Below are 24,963 nucleotides of genomic sequence, written 5' to 3'. Positions count from 1 at the left end.
CGCATGATAACCTCTAAGCAGCACTTAGTGGCCCGTTAAGGGCTTTGATGAAAACCATATTACATGAACTCAAGCGATTGCTAACTCTCAATTAATTGCACTTTTCAATTAAATAGTCAATTGTTAATTATTTTATAAAAAATTTTAAATTACTTAAAAGAGTAATTTATATATATATATATATATATATATATATATTTAAAGGATTATGTCTTAAAAAGTATTCAACATGAGTAGATGATGATAAAAAAGTATTCAACATGAGTAGATGATGATATATTGACATATCGGGTAAAACTTAAGAAACAAAGCAAATTAATGTAAAAATAATCAATTAGTTAATTATGGCTTTGAAGTATTAGTTGTGTCACTTACCTACAAAACATACTTTGCATGGTTTTCGTGTAAATTCCCTAAAATAAATAGTTCCTATCAACCCAACAGCTTTGGACTAGAAATTTCCTAACTACTCTTCCTAAACCTTTCCCATTGTCATCACTTCATATTTATATATAAACATATTCATAATCATATATATAACTTCAATCCTATCAATCTCTGTCCAATTAAGCTGTCTAGTGCCAAGAATTCTAGACCATAGCATCAATTCTCTAATATAGGTCCTAGCAATGGAATTGGAAAACCTTCCATTTGGGTTCACCCTAGCAGCTGCTGCAACATTTGCTTATGCAATATGGTTCTATCTGCTAGCCAAGAGGTTAAGTGGTCCAAGGGTATGGCCTCTGGTCGGTAGTCTACCATTTCTTTTCATGAACCGGAGGAGGATGCATGATTGGATTGCTAGTAATCTTCGAGCAACAGGTGGTTCAGCCACCTATCAAACATGTACCATTGCTATTCCATTTTTGGCTCGCAAGCAAGGGTTCTACACTGTCACTTGTCACCCCAAAAACATTGAGCACGTTCTCCGGACCCGGTTCGATAATTACCCCAAAGGGCCTCATTGGCAGGCTGCATTTCATGATCTTTTGGGGCAAGGGATCTTCAATAGTGATGGAGAATCGTGGCTGATTCAGAGGAAAACAGCAGCACTTGAGTTCACGACCAGGACACTCAGGCAAGCCATGGGTCGTTGGGTTAATAGGACTATCAAGAATCGTCTATGGTGTATTTTGGACAAAGCATCAAATGAGAAGAAAGCAGTGGATTTGCAAGACTTGTTGCTTCGTTTAACCTTTGACAACATTTGTGGGCTTACATTTGGCAAAGACCCAAAAACACTTTCTCACGAGTTACCAGATAACCCTTTTGCTACTGCTTTCGATACAGCCACTGAAGCAACTCTTAATAGGCTTCTTTACCCTGGTTTACTATGGAGATTGAAGAAGATTTTGGGGATAGGAGCTGAGAAAAGATTAAAGAGTAGCCTCCGAATCGTTGAAAACTATATGAACGAGGCCATTGAAGCACGAAAAGAAGCTCCTTCGGATGATCTACTGTCCCGTTTCATGAAAAAAAAAGATGCTGGGGGAAACCTTTTCACAAGCACCGTTCTTCAACGCATCGCTCTGAACTTCGTCCTGGCTGGCCGTGACACCTCTTCCGTAGCCCTCAGCTGGTTCTTCTGGCTCGTAATGAACCACCCAGAGATTGAGCAAAAGATCATCGATGAAATATCAAGGGTTCTCCGCAACACCCGCGGCCCAGATACTAAGAAATGGATGGAAGAGCCACTGATGTTCGATGAAGCAGACAAGCTGATATATCTGAAAGCAGCATTAGCTGAAACACTGCGGTTATACCCCTCGGTTCCTCAGGACTTCAAGTACGTGGTCGAAGACGATGTGTTACCAGATGGCACATTGGTTCCCGCTGGCTCCACCGTCACATATTCGATATACTCAGTTGGAAGAATGAAGAGTATATGGGGAGAAGATTGCATGGAGTTTAAGCCCGAAAGATGGCTATCAGCAGAAGGTGACAAGTTCGAGGCACCAAAGGATGGTTACAAGTTTGTGGCGTTCAATGCTGGACCAAGGACTTGTTTGGGCAAAGACTTGGCTTACTTGCAAATGAAGTCGGTGGCCTCCGCAGTTCTGCTGCGTTATCGGGTTTCGCTGGTTCCTGGACACAGGGTGGAGCAGAAGATGTCTCTCACACTGTTTATGAAGAAAGGTCTTCGTGTTTACTTGCAGCCGCGTCTACTTGCATAGACAAATTGTACTGATCTCTCAACTTTGTATTTGCTACCTCTTATACTATTATTATATACAGGAAATTAAAGCATGCATGGAGGATATATCATTGTTGTTCATGTTGGCTTTTGGGGGGTAATAGTTTGATTTGATTTGGTTTCAACATTTCAAACAAATGTTTGTTTCTTCAATACAATACAGTTGCTTTAAGATGCATATTTGAATTTCTCCATGTTTTAGACACTAGGGGTTGGGCTGGCTTAGGGTTCGTCCATCTCGCTAGGTTTGTGGTCCTTGCCCGACTAGGTGCCCTGTCCTTAATGTTTTTACAACCTGATCCAATGTCCTTATCCCAACACAATTATTACTGTCTTCCTTTGTGGTTCCTTACCCAAAGCGGCAATTATATTCATTCAAATAAACTGAAAAAAAGCAGAGCAAGTGAGACCAGAACCCCTGTATGACTAGGGTGGGTCAACACTACACCAGCAAAACAACCACCCCTAAAGCTCCACAATTACATTATTATTCAACTCATGAGTGTTCAAAGTCATATATTAGTATTGATGAAAACAGCCTTTTAACCTAATATTGTGGAGTTAACCATTTAATGAGAGCAGATAATCCATCCTTGAATTGATGGAGTCTCTAATACAAAGTACAAAACTAAATGTCTTGTCTTGTTGCAGCTATCAAAACCAGATACAAACTTGAGGTAAATCTCCCTTCTTCTTTTTATTATTATTCATTCACTTGGATAAAATTTCTACTTCTACTTCTATTTCTTTAATCTTTATCCCTTTTTAATCATAGTGTAAATTTGGATGTACCCAAAAGGGTTTTTACTTTTCTATCACTCGCTTTTGATCGGATTTCAGCCAACTTCATTAATTAGACTTGATACTGATGCTAAATGGGCAGTTCGGTGCCACATGTTGAATTTGCCAATGCCCTCTCATAATTGGATGTGATTTTTTCCCTTTCTATCATAAAAACAGGAAGAAAATGCATAATATTATGTGTTCTCACTTCATCTTTATTTAAAATATTTGAGTTTATCTTAAATCAAATCCACTCTAAAAGTTATTTTAGTTACTTAATAATAACATCTTCAGAGTCCATAAATAGTATATTATTATTTTTAACTCTAAAATTAATTTTTTTATAAAATTTAAAATCTTAAATTTTAAAATTCTAAACCTTATACTCTTTTAAATCTTAAATTCTAATTTTACTCAAAATGAAGTCAGAAGATTTTGTTAGGGGAGCGAAATTAAATTTTAATTTTAATTATCTATATCTTTATAATTTTTAATAGATTAAATCAAAATTTTATCATTTTTAGGGGCTAGAGTGTAATTTTACCTTTATTAATTTAAAATTTAAAATTCTAAAGAGTCTAAATGGACAATTTTCTATTTTAGGTAGGACTAGGGCCCCTTAGATACGTCACCGATCTCACCATTTTCTTAGAATCATAAATCTTAAATTCTAACCTACTATACGATAAATCATAAATCTAATTGAACAAACCTTGTGTGACTACTATTATTTGTTAATTTTATTTATTTATTTACATTAATTTTATTTAACTAATCAACACTAACTAGGGTTTAAATATTATTAAGAAAAATTGGTCTAGTGTTAGAAAATGTATGATATTAATTAGAAATTCTTTTAAGCAATATGAAGTGGCATAATTTTATTAGATGCCTAAAAATGACTTTTAAATCATTTTGAATCAACCATTCAAAGAATTTAGTAATCATCAATAAAAATTAAAATCTTTAGAGTGTGTTAGGATGAAGAGTTTTAAGATTTTTAAAATACTAATATTTTAAAATTTATCAATTCAAGATTTATAATTTCCTTGGTTGGATAAATAAATTTATTTAGAAAAATAGGTTAAAGAAATTATAAAAATTTAAAAATAATTATAAAATAAAAATAATTATATTAAATATAAATAATATAAAAAGTGCAATATGAATATCATTATATTTATAAAATTTTGTAAATAGCTTTAACAAAATAAAATTTTAAATATATATTATAATTAAATATAACCGTTTTAAAACTTACATTTTATCTTATAGTAGGACCAAGTATATTAAATTAAATAAAAGTATTAGGAATTTTAAAAGTCACCTATTTAGGTGGGATTAAAAAGGATTTTGAGCTATTAAAATTATCTCTTAAAAGTACTCATAAATTTTGAAATTCTCCAATATATTTACCCAAACAAATAGATTAATTTTAGAATTTTGAATGCAAATGAAATCTCTCCTACAAGTTACTCATCATTAGATTAAGGAGAATGGTGAATTTATAGAATTTATACTAATGTAAAAGTTCAATAAAAAAGAAATAGATAAGGAGAAAAGAAAGGAGAAAAAGAAAAGAAAAAGATTAAAAGATACTACTAATAGTGATATCAACATATCATTATACGTGTCGATTGAATATTAATTTAATTGGCATCGGCATTATTGTTAGTACAGAATGACATAGATTCAAGTGCACTAAAATGCATTAATCTTATATTTAAAGGTTGAGGAGGGCTATGGGTATTTCTAGATATTATATTAAATGACAAAACCTATAATAAAATTTATGTTTAAATAATAACGCAATAAATAGATAATATTTGTGATAATTTTTAAAATTATGTGGCAAAATTTAAACAGTGAGTAAACTTTTTTATATATAATTTAATTCACCTTTTATTTTAATTACTCTAGAATAATAAAATAAATTTTCGATATTATAAATTGGTTAAATTCAAGGCATCTTTTTGAATGCTAAAGGCATATTAATGCCAACCCCATGTGTTACCCAACCACTGGCAAAGGAGAAGACAAATGTATGCATCAAGTGGGTTCCCCCTAATTCCCCACAAATTCAATTAAAATGTCATCTTTGAGGCTCACCCGAAAGCTTCCATTTCAATGATTTTATACCCTTTTATTTAAACAAAAAATAATAATGGGGTTTGGCATATCCCCAAGCGCAATTTGAATACAAAGGATGGCATGCTTAAGCAAAAGCCTAGACGAAAAAAGGAAAGCACAACATTCGGTATTCCTTTACTTTTATTAGGTTTTTCACTCTTTATCTTTTGAAAAAAATATAGCATTATATCTATTGTGTATTATATCAATTGATGATTAATCAAAAGTGTGAATAGCATTATAATATAAATAAAAGAAGGTCAAAAGATCCCATAAAAAAGGAACAAATAAGCTCTAAGCTAGACACTTTTATGGAGACCCAGTATGCATGCTTGAACAAATATCTATGCCGTGCAAAACAAATAGAAGCGAAGGTCGCCCTTCGGTAGTAATTTCTTCAAGATATCATAGCCAACATAGAGTGATGATAGCCTCTAGATTAAAAAATTAGTCCCCACATGAAGTGTTGAGTCTCGCAACAGATAAAGCAAACACAACAAATCTCACACCTTAAAACACAAAAGAAAAGAAAAAAAATCTACATATAGTGAAGAGGCAAATAGCATAAGCCTCACATCAAGGAGAGCCAAAGGCCTACATGGAGGCCAAAAAAAAAAAATTACTCTAAAAAGGCCACTTCATGCTGAGAAATGGTCACTAGCCAGTGAAGGAGGCAGTAAGAACATGAGGGGTGGATGAGATGGAATAGGGAGGGAAGAGGAAAGAAAAAGATTAGGTGAGAGGAAGGGGCAAAGAGGGAAAGAAAGCAGGAGGAAATGACAAAGGCTGAACAAGGGATGAGAGACGTGGAAGGAAGGGCCAATATGGTGGCGATGATTGGCCATTGGTGAGCCAAGCGGCCAACCACCAAGGAGGCACAAAATGGGCAACAAAGGTGCTGGCTTTTTAAAGAGAATATAAAGCTGCTCTCTCTAACGGTGCTTATTTTTCAATATATTTTCTAAAACTACTAACATCCTCCCAAACCTTAATTAATTAAATAAGAGGAACATTACGCGACTTGAGCCCACAACCTCTAAGAATTGGAACAACAATTAAGACAATTGAATTAATACACGATCAACATTATAATTATCTTGTTTAATCTGTAAATTCTAATATAATATTCTTAGTTCATTACAATAAATGACGTTGGTTTTAAATGTTTATAAAGTAGGCCAATTTTACTTTAAAAAAAAAGTTTATAAAACTCAAAATTAAAATGCGTTGATTAGTGTTCATGCTATAATCAATCTTTTAGTTGATATATTTACTAACCAATTAAAATGACGGTAAGACTATGCATTTACTAAAACCCAACAAGAAGAAATTCTATAAGCAATAAAAAAGAGTAATCAAGGGAAAAAATTTCTAGATAAATAAGGAAGAGAAATCCAAGATGCGGTTGCAACTTTGATTTTTTTCAATCTCTAAACACTTTATAAGAGATCCTTTCCATTTTAAAGAGAGAAATTCAGAATCATTATCAAATTTAAAATACAAAAAATTAACAGATTTTAAATGGTATAAAAATATCTTTATGACCAGGGTCATACAAAAATCTAATAATCAACGATCATTCTAGAAATAAATTTTTCTAGCAAGACTTTCTACTTTGTTAGGAGAAAAAGTTAAAAATCAAATTAGAGAGAATTACAAATGTATTATTCCTATGAAAAACTTGCATATGATGAATTAATTAGTTTCACAAAAAAGTTTAAAATCAGCTAAGATTTAAAAATACAAAACAACTTAAAAAAAAAGAAATATATCAATACAAAAAGAAAATGGGATCATTTTGCTGCCACTTTGACGTTAGAAGTGAGCCTTATTCAAAAGAAATATTACTCTATAAAACCAAAAAAATAGGAGAAAAAATATCTCAAAATATTATAAAAAAACCAAAATATAGGAAATATAGAAATGAAAAGAAACAGCACATGTCACAAAACGCAATAGATAAAACAATAAAATATTATAGGTGTAGAAAACCAAGATTCATATCAAAATATTGTAAGATTAAGAGAAGGATTAATAAAACTCTCGATGAAGAAATAGAACAAAAGATCAATGAAATTCTTCTAGAATTCACTACCTCTGAAAATGATATATCTACTAAATCAGATCAATTACAAATAGATGAATTACATACAACATCCGGATCTTCAGATGAAAATGAACCTCCAATAAATATGTTAACCAAAGACCAATAATTCATTATTGTTATTGATAAAATTCAAGACCCAAAACTTAAAAGAGAATATCTTTTAAAATTAAAATCCTTATTAAAAGATAAACTAGAAAAGAAAAAGAAATTATCCTAGTCAATCAAAATGTACAATATACAAGATATAATGCTTAATAAAGATGTAAATCGAAACCTAGAAAATCACAAATTCTTAATTACAATTATAAATAAAACAAATTAAATTAGAACTTTCTCAACTTAAAATGAATAATAAGAAATGAAGAAACAAATGCAAACTTTAAAATATGAAATCTCGGAGGATAGTTCTTCAAGAACTAAACCGAGCCAAAAGAAAATACACAAGAGTACATGATGGTTCTTACTAAAGTATCCATCCAAATATATTTGATAAAAATAAATCATATTATAAACAATGAATTCCAATTAGAAACAATGGCCATTTTCAACACGAAGTAAATAAAAAAAATGTATTGGAGAAGATATAATTCAAACAAAATAATATAACAAAACATAATAATCTCTTAAAGTTGCTAACGGTAAAAAGCTCAAAATTACTTACAAATTTCTTAATGCTAAAATTTGTAATAAAGGTATCAAATACCAAACATGTTTTTTAATAGTAAAAGATATTACCCAACATGTCATATTAGGAATCTTATTTATATCTTTACTCAAACAATACTTTGTAAATGGCTATATAAGCCTTGCCATATTTTGTATTTTGGCTCTCTGGATTTTTTTTTTAAAAATACGAAAAATAGAAATAAAAGGTAGATTCAAACACTAATAGGAGCATTCGATCTCAGCAAGAAGTACTAAAACAAAGAAATAGATTCGGACGAAAGGTTGTTTTATTTTCCCTTCTATTTATTTCGCTTTTCTTCGAATCTATCTCCACACTTAGATCTATTTATTTTCTTTTACTTTTCTACACATATATATATTAAAAATACAAAAAAAAAATACACTTAGATCTATTTGGACAGCGGCGCACGACGGACGACAACCGGAGTCCAAGGCCGGAGCTCGGGCTCAGCTAGAGAGAATTCTCTCCCTCTCTCTCTTCATTTTTTCTTTCAAATGCTACAAATGATTTTTTTAAAAAAAATTGGCCTTTTATAGCCCCATAAAATGACGTCGTTTTGGGGGTTGCCCTTTAACCCCAAAATGACGTCGTTTTGAGCTAGCCTGCGTGTTGACCCGACCCGCTCCAAGGATCCGCGTGTTTTTTACTTAAGGGTCTAATTGCGCAAATGGCCCTTCCGCCTTTTTATGTTTTCGCAATTGAGTTTTTAATATTTCTTAATTTGGCCCCGAAATTTATTGCGCTTTGCGATTTGGTCCTCCCTTCAGCGACGTCTTTTTAGGGGCTCGGGTAAATTGCTTTCTTGGCCCTTTGCAGTTGCACGCGTGTTCAAATGGGTCCTCTTTTTTATATTTTATTTTAAATTTACCCCAAAACTTCAATTTTAATCCAATTTTAGTCCTTTTCTTGTTTATTTTTCATATTTACCTTGAATTTTATATTATTTTGCTATTTCATTTAGCTTTAAATATTATTCATTTATATATATTATTGTTATCACTATTATTTTATATTATTATTATATTATATTTAGTTATATATTTTAAATATCTCGTTTTTTTACTATTATATGCATATATATTTATTATTATTAGTATTATTATTATATTCATTATTAATATTATTAGTACTAGTATTGATTTTCACTTAATATTTATATATGTATATACATGTACATATTTATGTAGTGTATTAATAGTTTTTTTCACATTATTATCATTTTAATATATATATATATATCGTATATGTTTTATATATATTATGTATATACTTTTAATATTATTAGTTATATTTTTTTATACTATTTCGTGTATATATTTATATTATCCTTATTATTATTATTAATATTAGTATATGTTTTATTATATGTATATATCTTTAATATATATGTATATCTTTATGTAATATTATTAATAGTTGTTTTTAACATTATTATTATTTTCTAATATGTATATACTATGTAAATATTTTAATACTATATTATGTATACATTTTTATATATATTACGTATATATATCTTTTTAATATTGTATTTTATATATGTCATGTATATATTTCTAATACTATATTACATTTTTACATATTATCTTATGTATATATATAATTTTTTAAATAACTATATTATGTATGTATTTTTAACGCTATATTATGTACATATTTTTAATACTATGTATACACTTTTATTCTTATTATTACGTATATATTTTAATACATATATGTATATATATCGTTATTATTAGTTTTTATATTATTACTGTTTTCAATATATATTGTGTATATTTTTAATCTAGTATTATATGTTTTATATATATATGTTCGCTACTATTTCATGTTAGCATTATTACTATTATTATCATGTTTAATACCATATGCACTACTATTGTTTTATTATTATCACATATACATTGTTAATGTTTTATATATTTGCTTCGTATATTCTTAACTTTTCATTATTATTTGCCTGTTCCGAATTTAGCCTATTAGATCACATCTTATTTAAACATCGATATTAGTTTTCTTTTTATTTTTTATTTAAAAATATTTTCATTCATTTTTTGATTTCAATAAATAAAGCAATGCACCGATTTGACATTAAGTCGTCGATTTCATCGTTATGTTGGGTGAATATCAATCGGCTTGTGTTAAAAACGGAACGTCCTTCTCAAAAGAAATCGAGATTGTAAAAATTCTCATGTTTTGATCGGATCATGATTAAATGTTACATTGAACTCGCATTTTTGAAAATTAAGACAACACATGCTTAACGAGATACCAATTTTGGGCGTCGCGGGGGTGCTAATACCTTCCCCGCACTAACCGACTCTCGAACCCTACTTTTTCTCTAGATTTCGACGTAGACCTAAACTCGGCCTCTTTTTGTATTCAAAAGTAAATTTTCTTAAAATGGAGGATTTATTAGGTGTCCGATCACACCTAAGGAAAAAGATCTGTGGAGACACATTTTCTTTTTTAAAACCGAAATTCCATTTTCAAATTTTCAAATAATCGCCACAACTAGCGACCGAAAACGAAAAATTTTACGTCGCAACAACTGGCGACTCCACTGGGGACCTTTTTTTTAGAGTCGAGTCGAATTAAATGTGTGTTGTCAAAATTTTTGAATTTCCTTGTTCAAATTAATATTTAGTAGGGATCCTCAAATTTTTTTTTCAAAAAATCATGCATTTGCATCATGTTGTAAATATTTTTCTAACTTGTTTTATCTTTTATTTTTCAGCTCTAAGTCTTTATAGTTTTAGTTTCGTAGTTTCAAAATAAAATGAAAGGTTTGTGAGTTTCTCCCCACACACCGTGCACTTGCATTTTGCATAACATAAGCCCTCTACTCGGGCTCTGTCCTTTTAAGTGAAAGTAAACGCTATGCCTTCGTGAGTTAACTCGTCCCTCCGCACAGGCTAGTGAATACTTTCGGGTTACATATGACTTATGCTTTTGTGAGTTAACTTGTCCCTCCGCATAGGCATAAGTAAATGTGATCCCTCGAATTGAACTCGTAAGCCTGTGATAGGCAATGACCGAGGCTTCGTACTAATCTTAACAGATGACAGTACGGACAATTCGAGTACCTATCTAGAACCAAAACCGCATATAGTGAACCATATGAGCCATCTAATTAGAGCCATGCCGAACCTCTGTTCGTTAATAGTCACCAAAATAAGTACACGGGAGAAACGCCTCTTGCCTTTCATTTCCTTTACATTTACACTGTTTATGCAAAGGAATTGAACCGGGTAGCCTAATTTGTTGGAGTTTCTATAGTTTTTCTCAGTTCTTATTTGTTGTGATTACTAACCAAGGTTGTTTGTCTTTATTTTTATTTTTCATCATGCATCATAGGCATCTTGATTAGAAAGGTGTTGATTAGAGATTGGTTGCCAAAAACGGGTTTCTGATGGAGGAGTCAATTACACAAGTGACCGAGAAAAATACCGTGATTCGAGATTGGTCTTTGAAAACTCAAGAAGCGAAAGGGGACAGTTTAACGAAAGGATGTATCTCCAATCTTCCTGAGCAAGTAACTACAAATGTTTGTCAGAATAACCTCGAGGATTTGACTCGGATTTGGAAACAGTGGGATTCAGAAACTAGGGGCATCTTAACCAAAAAGTATGGGATATAGCTCACTTGATCGCAGTCAACGTAGACGAACAACTGATTCAAGCCATGGTTCGATTCTGGGATCCAGCTTACCAATGTTTTATTTTCAATCATGAAGATATGACTCCGACCATAGAAGAATATGCTGCTTTGCTTTGTGTTGACAATTTACAATTCAACAAGATATATGTGAAAGAGCCTAAGCCAATGACCTTCAAGAAAAAGCTAGTGAGGTTGACCGAAATAACCGATATATGGGCTGAAAACCAGATAAAGAAAAAGAATGAAGTCAGTTGTGTTCCATGGTTTTCTCTGCGAGACTTAGTTCAAAACCATCCAGATATTGCGAAGAGAATGGATCTGTTTGCTTTGGCCATTTACAAATTGATCATCTTCCCAAAGGTTTTGGGGCATATAGAAGTCGCGGTAGTAGATTTCTTCGAAAGGTTGGGGCAAGGGATCAACCCTGTCCCAACTGTCTTGGCCGAGACTTTTAGATCTCTGAGTAGTTGTAGGAGAAAAGGGGAAGGACATTTTATCGGATGCGCGCAGTTACTTAATGTCTGGATTCTGAGCCATTTCTGGAAAGTAGAGCGCACACCTTTCCACATGGTCTCAAAAACATTCGCCCCATTAAAAGCTTACTTTGAGAAAGATTGGCCGAAAGATGTCACCGAGCAGTACTGGGTTTCGGTTTTTCAAAACATTCGCGCTGAAGAGATAACCTGGAGAGCACCATGGATTCGTCCTTCAATTCTAATATATAAATGCGGAAGCCAAGATTGGGTGCCTTTACTCGAATTATGGGGAGGGGTTGGATATGCTCCATTAATGGTTCAAAGGCAGTTTGCTTCACGACAGTTCATACCCGCCACCGGAGGGTTGGCACAGTCAGAGTTTGCCTTTACAGATGAAGGTTACATGAAAAGAGTTCGGGATACTGCAAAGGCTTGGAAAGAAATTCACCTAATGGTGTTAGCTCTCTATGCTGATACTATCACTCAAGATTATAACATATGGAGAAAACGACGAGTGAATAGTCAACACGTCTCATCGATGAATTATACTTTCTAGAATCCTTTCTCAGAAGAAATGCCATCCGAGCTGGAAGTAACAAGACACGAATTTGAATGTGAAAAGGCTAAGTTGTTATGGGATATCAGCTCTCTTCAAGAGGAAAACTACCAGCTAAAGATCGATGTTCAGATTGAAAAGTCCCAAACCATGAAACTCCAAAGAGAAGCTGAGATCGTGAGAAATGACTTAAGGGACCTTTATTTGGAAAATACGAACTTAAGAAGCACTATAAAAAATAGTGGGTTGGGCAAATCGTCAGCAGAATAGAAAGAAGAGTTAAGCAACATCAAAGATGGGATGGAATTCTGGAAAGGAAAGGCGAAAAAAGAAGAGGAAAAAGTTGCGCGTGCTACGATAGAGTTAAGAAAGAAGAATGTTGAATACGAAACTATGTCCGTAGAACTAATGACTAGTCAGTCTAAATATCAAGAGCTAAGAGGGAAAATATGAGATTTAGAAAATACACTGCAAGCTCATCAGTAACAGTTGGATAATCTCCTAAAGGCCCTAGAAGAAAAGAATAGTCAGTACGACCGAGACACCCACACCTACGAAAGAGCTCTCCAAGAAAAGGAAATGCAACTCGTCTTTTTGATTAATGAAATTTTTAAGGCGGCTATGCAAGTTATGCAATTATCAAGTGAAGCCGAAGCTCTCAGTTGCCAATTCCCTTTGAGCCAAAGATCAAGCATGTCAGAGTTCTTAGAGCAAGTGAAGAAACAAGGCGATGCGGATAGGAAATTTGTGTAACTGTTAAATCAAAAAATGGTGAAACATTTTGTAATAGACTCTTTTGATAAATGAAATACCTAAGTATGGGGCTATCTTGAAATCAACACCAAAATTCTTGCATATTTATTCATGACTAACATTCATTTGTCATTTATTCAATATTTATTTGTCATTTATTCATTCATCCATTCATTGCATGTACATATCTCCATAATCATTGACTGAGGCTAAAACCGTATAATATAAAGTTGGGACATTATAAGTCTGGAATCACGCCATTCTTATAGGACGCGCTGAAAAGTTAGAATTATGGAAGTCGAGTTCAATAAGAGAATTGAAATGATGGAAAATGCCCAAAGAGAATTACAAGAGCAGTTGACCAAGTCACAACAGGAAACAAGAGATCTGATATTAAAATCTCGAGAGGAGTCGCTTGAGCAAAGAGATCAGATGGCTAAAATGATGGAAATGATGACAGTTTTAGTCAAAGGAAAGGGACCTATGCAGAGAGCCCTGACACTATAGAGTCGTAGCCAAGAACTAATCATGATCAGGATCCGCTCTATCCCCTAGGATTCACTCCACCTCATGCACATGTAATACAAAGATAATGTCATCGAGGAGAACCTGCAAGCTTGGAGCAACGACCCGTACCCCCTGGTCATCTAGGGCAAGGTATATTCATATCGAACCCTGGAGCTAATCCTGTCGATCCCAATGTTCCAGATTTGGATGATCCGGTAGAAATAGCCAGGTTGAAAATGGATGATCATGATGTTCAGGATAAGTATAGGAGTTTGGAAGAAAGACTCAAAGCGATAGAAGGTACTGAAGCCTTCTCTGCATTAAGTGCCAAAGAGCTCAGTTTGGTGCCCGATCTGGTTCTGCCTCCGAAATTCAAAGTACCAGATTTCAAAAAATACGATGGTACGAGATATTCAAAAGCTCATCTTATCATGTTCTGCAGGAAAATGACTGGTTACGTGAATGAAGATAAATTGCTAATACACTGTTTTCAAGACAGCTTGGTCGGATCAGCCCTTCGATGGTATAATCAACTCAGTAGAGAAATGATCCGATTATGGAAAGACTTGGCGTGAGCATTTTGCGAACAATACAAGCATGTATCCGACATGGTGCCTGATCGACTAACTCTGCAGATGATAGAAAAGAAGCCAACGGAGACTTTTAGGTAATACGCGCAAAGATGGAGAGATATCTCGGCTCAAGTAGAACCCTCATTAACTAAAAATGAAATAACAGTCCTCTTCATCAACACTTTGAAAGCACCGTTTTATGATAAGTTGGTAGTTAGTGCCACGAAAGACTTCACAGATATTGTAATATTCGGGGAACTTATAGAAAATGCCATCAAAAGTGGAAGGATGGAAGGTTCCGAGAGCTCGAAAAGGGCAGCACCTGTAAAAAAAAAAGAGGCAGAAACCCATATGGTGGGAACTAAGAGCCACCACACTCCTAATCCTTACCCAGTCCAGCCACGACCTCGATATCGCCCACCTCCAAACTTTTAATATCCTTCCCAAAGTCCTTACTATCAAGTACCTCCTCCTTACCCCGTCTACTCCACAGATAACCAAAGACCATTTGCCATGTTCCCACCAAATGCCATGCCTGCTCAAAACCAACCCAAAAATGAACAAATACCGACAAGATCCAATCCTGAAAAACCCCAGTTCACCCCAATTCCCGTGTCATACGGAGAGCTGTACCCAAAACTGTTGGAAAAACAATTAATATCCCCACATTATATGGCACCTCTGAAGCCTCCATACCTAAAATGGTACGATCCTAATGCTAGTTGCATGTACCACGTTGGAAACCAGGGGCATTCTACAGAAAATTGTTTGGCCTTTAAAAGGAGGGGTCAAGGTCTTATTGATGCAGGCATTTTACGATTTGATGGTGCTAGCAATACGGTTGGAAATCCGCTTCCTAACCACACTAAAGGAAACGTGAGCGCGGTGACAAAAGAAGACAGGTGGTGTGCCAAAAGTTGTGTTTCTGAAATAAAGACGCCGCTGCAAAAGATTTGGGAGGTAATGGTCGAAAAGTGGTTGTTCTGTCACCCCAACAGAATTTTCAAAGAAGGAAATACAAAAAGTCAATGTTTTTGTGATTTTCATAGGGTCGAGGGGCATGACATCCAGTCTTGTGAAGGATTCAGAAAACTACTTCAAGACATGATGGACAACAAGGAAGTCGAGATCTTTAACAAAATGAAAGAAGCCGATGAAGGAGAAGTATGCACTTCTGATAGTCAATCATCAGGTTTCCCTTATAGTGCTGATCGACCATTGGTGATTTATTACGATGCAAAACAGGAGCAAGTGAAACCAAATATGATAATTAAAGTATCATCTCCTTTCCCTTACAAAGACAACAAGGCAGTACCATGGAAATATGATGTCAACATTATCATACCTGAAGGTGAAAAATCCAAAGTCACGGCCGGAAATGTTGGCGAAGTAGGACATTTCACCCGCAGCGAGAAATGTTATTCTAAAGCGGTTGAACCAATAAAGAAGACTAATGACTTGAAGCAGAAAGGAAAGGCACCGATGCATGAGGCCGAGGTTAAACTTGAGACTCTGTCCGAACAAGAAGTTAAAAGGCCTGTGAATGAAGAAGAAGCACATGAATTCTTGAAGTTCATCAAGCATAGTGAATATAACATCGTGGAACAGTTAAGCAAACAACTGACATAAATCTCGGTATTATCCCTACTGTTGAATTTAGAACCACATCGGAATGCTTTGCTGAAAGTGTTAAATCAAGCTTACGTGGTAAGCAATATATTTGTCGAAAAGGTCGATAGGTGGGTGAATAACCTGAACGCGGATAATTTTATTTCTTGCAGTGATGACGAAATACCCCAAATAGTAGGGGCTCCGTAAAAGCATTACATATCACAACCCGTTGCAAGGGTTATATAATACCGAATGTGCTCATTGATAACAGGTCAGCACTCAATGTCATTCCTTTGGCTACGCTTTCTAGAATTCCAATTGATTTATCTTATCTGGGGCCTTGTCACTCTATAGTAAGAGCATTCGATGGGATAAGATGAGAAGTCATGGGAAAAATTAAAATTTCTCTAAAAGTGGGCCCCTATATATATGACATCGAGTTTCAGGTCATGGACATCGCGCCTTCGTATAATTGCCTTTTAGGAAGGCCTTGGATACACTTTGCTGGTGCAGTCCCTTCATCTCTCCATCAAAAAGTGAAGTTTATCATGGATGGTCTTTTGGTTATTGTCGTGGGTAAGGAAGACATTGTCGCATCTATCTCTGCTGATACGCCATACCTCCAAGTAAGAAAGGATGCAGTAGAATGTTCCTTCTGTTCATTCGAATTCATCAATGCTACGTTCGTTGCTGAAGGAAATAAAATTCCCGTGCCCCAGCTGTAAAGGAATACCCAGATGGGAATTAAGCTGACTGTGGGAAAAGGAGCCCGAGCGAAGAAAGGGTTGGGGAGATATCAGCAAGGGATAATTAGAGCTCTAAAACCAGTGCCCCATAAGGCTCGATATGGTTTAAGGTTCCAGCCGGATATGCGACAAAGAAGAAAACAGTTGCAGAAAGATCAAGAAAGGCGGATTGCAAGAGCCTTAGGCCAAGAATTGGAATGGGAGTCCATAACGTACCCTCCTTTGTCAAAAACATTTACATCTGCAGGAATGGTATACCCCGGGCAAGATAATTTATGAAGTACGCTGTTATTAATTGAAAGGGGTCTTTAGACTGTCAATATAAATGTCATTGACAAAGGTGGTGATGCAATTAAAGATGTTTCAATGATACGCCCTTGTCCTCCTGGATTCATTTTGAACAATTGGACTGCTGTGGATCTCCTTGTAGTTTCTAAGTCTTCTCCAGAGTAATGCTCAATGTTAACACTCTTCTTTTGTGTGTCCCTAAGTAATAGTAGAGATTCTTTTGTAAGAGCTTATGATTTGCTCTTTATCATTTAAATGAACATTAATGGAGATGCATTTTGTCATGATCTTTTCATTCTCATTAACTTCATACTTTTTCCCTCTTCTCACAACCTGTCATTGCATATATCTCACATCATTCCATTATACTTGTTGGTCCCAATACTTTGATGCTTCTCTATAGTTTTCTTTACTATTCAACTTTCAGGCGCTCAGATATCAACGATATGAACAAACCCGTTACAAATCTTGAAATCAATTTCGAGAAAGCTATTTGTTTAGGAGAGTTCGAAGCTGAGGAAAATGTTGAAGACTATGTCTCGTCTCCAGACTTACTAAGAATGGTAGAACAAGAAGATAAACAGATTCTACCTCATCAAGAATCTGTTGAGATAGTAAACTTACGAAATGAAGAAAAGAGGCAAGAAGTGAAGATTGGGACCTCCATTTCAGGTAACACCAAACATGATTTGATCGCTTTGCTTCATGAGTACAAAGATGTATTTGCATGGTCGTATCAGGACATGCCAGGATTGGATGAGGATATAGTGGTCCATAGGCTCCCACTGAAACCAGAATGCAAACCCATTCAACAGAAGCTAAGACGAATGAGACCTGAAATGCTGTTAAAGATAAAAGAAGAAGTTAAGAAACAATTCGATGCTGGCTTCCTACAAGTCTCCAAGTACCCACAATGGGTAGCTAACATAGTCCCAGTACCGAAGAAAGACAGCAAGGTACGAATGTGTGTGGATTATCGCGATTTGAATCGAGCGAGTCCTAAAAATAATTTTCCTTTGCCGCACATCGATACATTGGTAGATAATACAACCAAACATTCATTGTTTTCATTCATGGATAGATTCTTGGGTTATAATCAGATAAAAATGGCTCCTAAGGATATGGAGAAAACTACTTTCGTAACGATGTGGGGAACATTCTGTTATAAGGTGATGCTGTTCGGATTAAAGAACCCTGGGGCAACATATTAGAGGGCTATGGTGATGTTGTTTCATGACATGATGCACAAAGAAATAGAAGTCTACGTCAATGATATGATTGCCAAATCCAAGGGGGAAAGAGAGCATGTTGGAAACCTCAGGAAGTTGTTCGAAAGACTGAGAAAGTTCCAACTGAAGCTTAATCCAGCCAAGTGTACGTTTAGGGCTACCTCGGGAAAATTGCTAGGCTTCATCGTCAACGAGAGAGGCATTGAAGTGGGTCCAGATATGTAACGACCAAAAATCCGTGGGCACCGGAAAAGTGTGTTATCGGGCCTCCGTCTTAGTGAAATAAGTTTGAAAATAATTATTAAAAATATTTATGAGCCTAGTGGTGTGCCTAATTAGGTTTTAATTAAGTAAATTTAGCTTAATTTAGAGTAATTAGTAAAAAGGATTAAATTGAATAAAGAGTGAAAGTCTAATTATAGATTAAAAGAAAGTAAAAAGGGCTAAAATGACAATTAAGCCATTTAGCATAAGTTGAGACGACAAACATGTTAAAATCTAAGATATTTTAGATTTTAATTATGTAAATATATATAATTTAATTATTAATTACTTTTTATTTAAGTATATAGATATTTATTATTTATTATTATTCTATTAAATTATAATTTTATTATTAAATTATGATTATTATTATTATTAAAATATATTAAAATAAAGACAAATGTATGGTGATTAAATTATACAAGTGTAATTCATATATTTATACATTTGTAATATATTTATTTAATTACTTTTATTTAAGTAAAAGATTTTTATCATATTAAAATATTAAATTATATAAATAAAATAAAATAAGGACAATTGGATGGTGATGATAATAGGCAAGTGTAAAATATATGTGTGTCCAATTGTAATATATATTTGTTATTAAATAAGATATTTATAATTATTATTATTATTATTATTATTATTATTATTATTATTATTATTATTATTATTATTATTATTATAAAGTTAATAAAATAAAAGAATAAATGAAATGAAATAAAATAAAGTAAAGAAGAAACAGAGAACATTTCGAAACAGAACAGGAAAGAAAAAGGAAAGAAAGAGGAAAAGGAAAATTAAGGTTTTAAAGCTTGAAGTTTAATTGGTAAGTTTAATCAAGTCCTTTTCTTATAAATTTGATGTTTTTGGAATCTTAGAGTGAAATACTCTTGAATTTAAGTTGAAAATTTGAAAGTTAATAGATTTTTGAGTAGGGTTTATGTTGAACAAATGATGGAATTGGGGGATTCTTTGATAGAAATTTTGATTAGAATTGAATAAAGGATTGAATTGTAAACTAAGCTATAAGTTTTGAGTTTTAGGGATTAAATTGAAATAAATTCGAAATTATGAAAATATGATAAAAATTAAGTAGTTAGATGTGAGTTTGGTAAGAAATTGAGTAGTAAAAAGGTATGAATTGAGAAAGAAAAATATATAGGTTTAGTTGGGATTAAAGTGGAATTAAAGTAAAAGTTAGATAAAAATTTCAACATTTAAATTGTGTTATGCTAATAATTGTGAAATTATTTTAATTGTTCGTAGCTAATATCGAGCTTGAAGCATCGGCCCAAAAAGGAAAAGGAAAGATCGTCGAGGATTAAATCCGAAGAGAATTCTGGTTTGTATCACTATAACTCAAGCTTTATAATTAATATGTGTTTAATTTAAAATGAATATGTGGTAAGTATTTTAAGGTAAGTATTTAATGAAATAATAAAATTTGTGATTGGGTATTAAAATTGAGATTGATACTGAACTGAATTATTGGATTCTGAATATTGTTTGAATACCGAATTGAACTGTGAAATTACTGAATAATGTTACGTATATTGCATTGAACTGTAAAATTTCTAATGAAGTGAATTACTGTATTACTGTGAAAATTGATCAAAATAATAAATTATAATTAATATTGAATCGAAATGGAAATTATACTGAAAAATGATTTAAATACCCTATTAACTAGTTCGGCTAGTCGGATATAGTTGGCATGCCATAGGATATGGAAGAGTACGGGTTTTGCCGAAACATCGATCGAGCACTTATGTGCCGACTATTGTTATCTTATCGTTATCATTACGATTCGACACTTTTGTGTGAATCATCATTATTATTATTATTACTGATTCAGCACTTTTTGTGTTGAATCTTTATTCTTATCTATTATCGCCATCGCTACCATTCTTGATTACTTATTAGATATTGTGTACCGTTAAGGCACATTGTGCCGTACTGGTGTGTTGGTTGGAATCCGTGCATCCGCCGAGTCTGAGTCAAGTTAATAGGGATAAATGAAATAAATCTACTGATAAAACTAAATTTGAATGATATGTCCTATGTGAAAGTTGAGAATTGAAATAAAGAAATAAGAACGGTATATATATATAATTGAATGATAACATGAAAGATTGAATTGTTCATTAAGTGATGATAATTGTAATGTAAAAGTATGTGTGTGATTTAATGTATTTAATTATAAACTGAATTATAGTGATACCACTGAGTATATGCATACTCAACAGTATGGTTGTTTTTCTTGAGTTGTAGAAGTCAATCTTGAACCAAACATCCAAAGCCGGACCGACTTGACAAACTTTTGGTGATGTATATTTTCTTTTGGTAATGTGGCATGTACTTAGGATGTGTATAAAGGTTATTATGTTTTGAATATAAATGGTTTAAAATATTAGTATTGCAAGTTTAAGAATTATAATGAAAAGTTTATTCATTTCAATTTAATTAGCACAATGATAAATTTAAATTAATATTATATTGATTAAGTTGATTAGAAAGTAAATAGAATAGAAAATGAATGTGTGAAATAAATTGGTTGAATTGGTTATGTTTGAAATGGATATGGTTTTAATTGCGGGGTTTTATGTAAAATAAGCGAAATGTTGTTAAATTTATAAAAAATAAAAATAATAAAAATAAAAATTTGGAGTATTTAAACGAATCCCGTTTCACTTAAATGTATGTTTTAGACTTTGAGAGTTCGATATAGGGGTTTAGTAATTAAATTATGCTATGAATGTTATTTTATTTGTGAACCATTCATAAGTTGTCTGATACGTCTGGTAATGCTTCGTAACTCTGTTCCAGCGATGGTTCGGGGTTAGGGGGTGTTACAAGATAAGATAAAAGCCATACAAGAACTACCACCTCCGCGCACGCAAAAAAAAGTCAGAGGATTTTAGGGAGGTTGAACTACATCGCTTGGTTCATTGCTCAACTTACCAACCAGTGTGACCCAATTTTTCGACTTTTTCGAAAACATAAGCCGGGAGAATGGAACGAAGAGTGCCAAGTGGCTTTTGACAAGATAAAACAGTATTTGTCTACTCCCCCGGTGCTAGTACCGCCAACTCCAGGAAGACTGTTAATATTGTATCTGACCGTGTTCGAAAATTCAATGGGTTGCGTACTGGGACAACAAGATGAGTCAGGGAAAAGAGAAAAGGCGATTTACTATCTCAGCAAAAAGTTCACAGAGTATGAGGCAAAGTACTCATCAATTGAAAAATTCTGTTGCGCTTTGGTTTGAGCAGTTCAGAGGCTTAGGTAATATATGTTGTATCATACGACATGGTTAATTTCAAAGCTGGACCCAATAAAGTACATGATGGAATCACCTGCACTCTCAGGAAGAATGGCACGATGGCAGATCTTACTATCGAAGTACGACATTATCTATGTGAGTCAAAGTCGATAAAAGGAAGTGCAATAGCAGATTTCTTAGCAGCTCGAACAACGGAAGAATAACAGCTTTGATGGTGCATCGAATACATTGAGGCATGGGATTGGAGCAGTCTTAGTATCACCAGAAGGAAACCATTATCCGTTCACTGCCAGGCTGAATTTCTTCTGTACCAATAACATAGCAGAATACGAGGCCTGTATCATGGGACTTCGTGCAACTATTGAATGAAACGTCAAAATCTTAGAGGTGTATGGGGACTCAACGTTGGTGATATACCAAATTCGTGAAGATTGGGAAGTGAGAGATTCAAAATTAGTTAAATATGGCGATCTAGTGGCAGTACTGATTAAAGAATTCAAAGAAATAACTTTTAATTACTTCCCACGAGAAAAAAACCAATTGGCTGATGCCCTGGCCACTTTGGCTTCAATGTTAAAAGCGAATAGAGAAACAGAAATAATGCCTTTTCAAATGAGCATATATGGAAGTCCCTGCACATTGTTTCAGCATTGAAAAAGAGCCAGATGGACGGCCATGGTTCCATGATATCTTAGAATATGTCAAGAATCAAAAGTATCTCGAACAAGCAAATGAAAACGACAAAAGAACAATCAGAAGAATGGTAGCGAGATTTGTTCTTGATGGGGACATCCTGTATAAAAGAGGAAAAGATCAAGTGCTCTTGAGATGAGTGGATGATATTGAAGCTAGAAAAATACTTGAAGATGTCCATGAAGGAATTTGTGGGACGCATGCCAATGGTTTCACTATGGCCAAGAAGATTATGAGACTCGGTTACTACTGGCTGACGATGGAAAGCGACTGTATTAGTTATGCATGAAAGTGCCACAAATGTCAAATTTACGGTGATAAAATTCATGCAGCCCCTTCGCCCCTTCATGTCATGATTTCTCCATGGCCTTTTTCTATGTGGGGCATGGATGTTATAGGGCCAATTTCCCCAAAAGCTTCTAATGGACACCGGTTCATTTTTGTGGTTATTGATTACTTCACAAAATGGATAGAAGTCGCTTCGTTTGCCAATGTGACGAAGACTGTAGTTTGCAGGTTTTTGAAAAAGGAAATCATTTGTCAATATGGTTTGCCTGAAAGAATCATTTCAGATAACGCCTTGAATCTGAATAACAAAATGATGAAGAAAGTGTGTGAGTAATTTCAAATAAAGCATCATAACTCATCACCCTATCGTCCGAAAATGAACGGAGCTGTTGAAGCGGCCAATAAGAATATTAAGAAGATTATTGGGAAAATGACCGAAACCTATAAAGACTGGCACGAGAAGCTACCATTCGCTTTGTATGCATATCGTACATCTGTGCGGACATCTACTGGAGCAACTCCTTTCTCTCTGGTCTATGGAATGGAAGCTGTGCTACCCATCGAAGTTGAGATCCCTTTTCTACGAGTCTTAATGGAGTCAAAACTAGAGGAAGCAGAGTGGGTTCGAGCTCGATATGACCATTTAAACCTTATCGAAGAAAAATATTTGAAGGCAATCTATTATGGACAGATGTACCAGAAGAGAATGATCGCGGCCCATGACAAGAAAGTACGGCCAAGAGAATTCTACGAAGGAGAACTCGTGCTGAGAAAGATTCTCCCAATACAAAAAGACCTGCGAGGAAAATGGGCACCAAATTGGGAAGGACCATACGTCGTAAAGAAGGTATTCTCGGGTGGAGCTTTGATTCTCACTGAGATGGATAGGAAAGAGTTACCTAATCCAGTGAATTCAGATGCTGTGAAGAAATATTATGCTTAAAAAAAAGGGTCAAGATGAAAATCCGGAAGGGGCGTCTTGATTAACACAAAAGATTAGGATGAAAACCCGAAAGGGCATTTTAATGAAGCAAACCCTAGCTTAAAGAGCAAGTCGGTTGAATAGTGGGTCAAACAGCAAGACTACAGTATTTGAAGCATTTTCAGCAGCTCGAAATCTTCTACGCAAGAAGCTATGCTCGAAAAGATTCTTGATTGAGGAACGTGGAAGAGTTCATACGTTGAATATCTAGAGCATGTGTATCCGTTGAATGCGATCCCTTTTCTCTTTATGACACTTTTTTACTATCATTGGTTAACTTTCTTTGTTTGCTACATTTGAAATAAATAAATGTGAGGTACCCCTTTTGTCCTTACCTGACCATTTTCATGCATCTCATTATGTGGTTTATTTATGTGATAAATATTGAAATGACATACTCTAAACAAAAGAAATGTTAAGCATTACCCGGATAAGAATTCGATAAGTACAAGAGCCTCAAAGTAAGGACAAAGTTCAACCGGGGGCAAAATAGTGATATCTGAGAAATGCAGATTGTTCGTGAAGCTTGAGGACGGGTATAGGGCCTAAAGAGAAAGTCAAGAGCCGAAGTAATGAATGCAGATCATCAAAAAAATCGTGACGAAAAAGGACATATGACAAACATGCTTAAGGCGCATAGCACAATCATGTAGGCATAAAGGCATTTAAGACAAACATGTGCATATCATGATAATATCATGCATGACATATACAGGTACTCCAGTAGAGCAAGGGGATGTGATGATAGCTGTACTAAATCAAAGGAAAAGACACTCGAGTTCCACCAGATGACATGTTTGGGTATTCTGATATTTTTTGTTTCAGTTATTCGAATAATCAACTCATATTGCGAGAGGTGAGTTGAGCCTCGAGACACGCTGAGGTATTTTTAATTTCTGTTTTTCAAAAAAATCAACTCATATTGCGAGAGGTGAGTTGAGCCTCGAGACACGCTGAGGTATTTTTAATTTCTGTTTTTCAAAAAAATCAACTCATATTGCGAGAGGTGAGTTGAGCCTCAGGTCACGCTGAGGTATTTTTAATTTCTGTTTTTCAAAAAAATCAACTCATATTACGAGAGGTGAGTTGAGCCGCGGGTCCACGTTGAGGTGTTTTCAATTTCTGTTTTTCAATTTCTACTTTTCAA

General features: G+C 34.1%; 1 protein-coding gene across 1 annotated transcript; it reads left to right on the top strand.

The window, feature by feature from the left end:
- The first annotated feature begins 519 nt into the window (after positions 1-519).
- On the top strand, positions 520-2,260 carry LOC108485983 (cytochrome P450 86A1-like). Its single transcript, XM_017789817.2, has one exon. The coding sequence runs from the start codon at positions 630-632 to the stop codon at positions 2,172-2,174; it is 1,545 nt and encodes a 514-aa protein (XP_017645306.1). The 5' UTR covers positions 520-629; the 3' UTR covers positions 2,175-2,260.
- The last annotated feature ends 22,703 nt before the right edge of the window (positions 2,261-24,963 follow it).

Source organism: Gossypium arboreum, chromosome 7 (genome assembly GCF_025698485.1).
Source record: "Gossypium arboreum isolate Shixiya-1 chromosome 7, ASM2569848v2, whole genome shotgun sequence".
Taxonomy (NCBI): Eukaryota; Viridiplantae; Streptophyta; class Magnoliopsida; order Malvales; family Malvaceae; genus Gossypium; species Gossypium arboreum.
Note: the sequence above shows the minus strand (reverse complement) of the source record. Positions and strands in the feature narration are given on the sequence as shown.

What these genes read in the sequence shown, in the direction of transcription:
- LOC108485983 (XM_017789817.2), top strand. Translation starts at nt 630, where the DNA reads ATGGAATTGGAAAACCTTCCATTTGGGTTCACCCTAGCAGCTGCTGCA.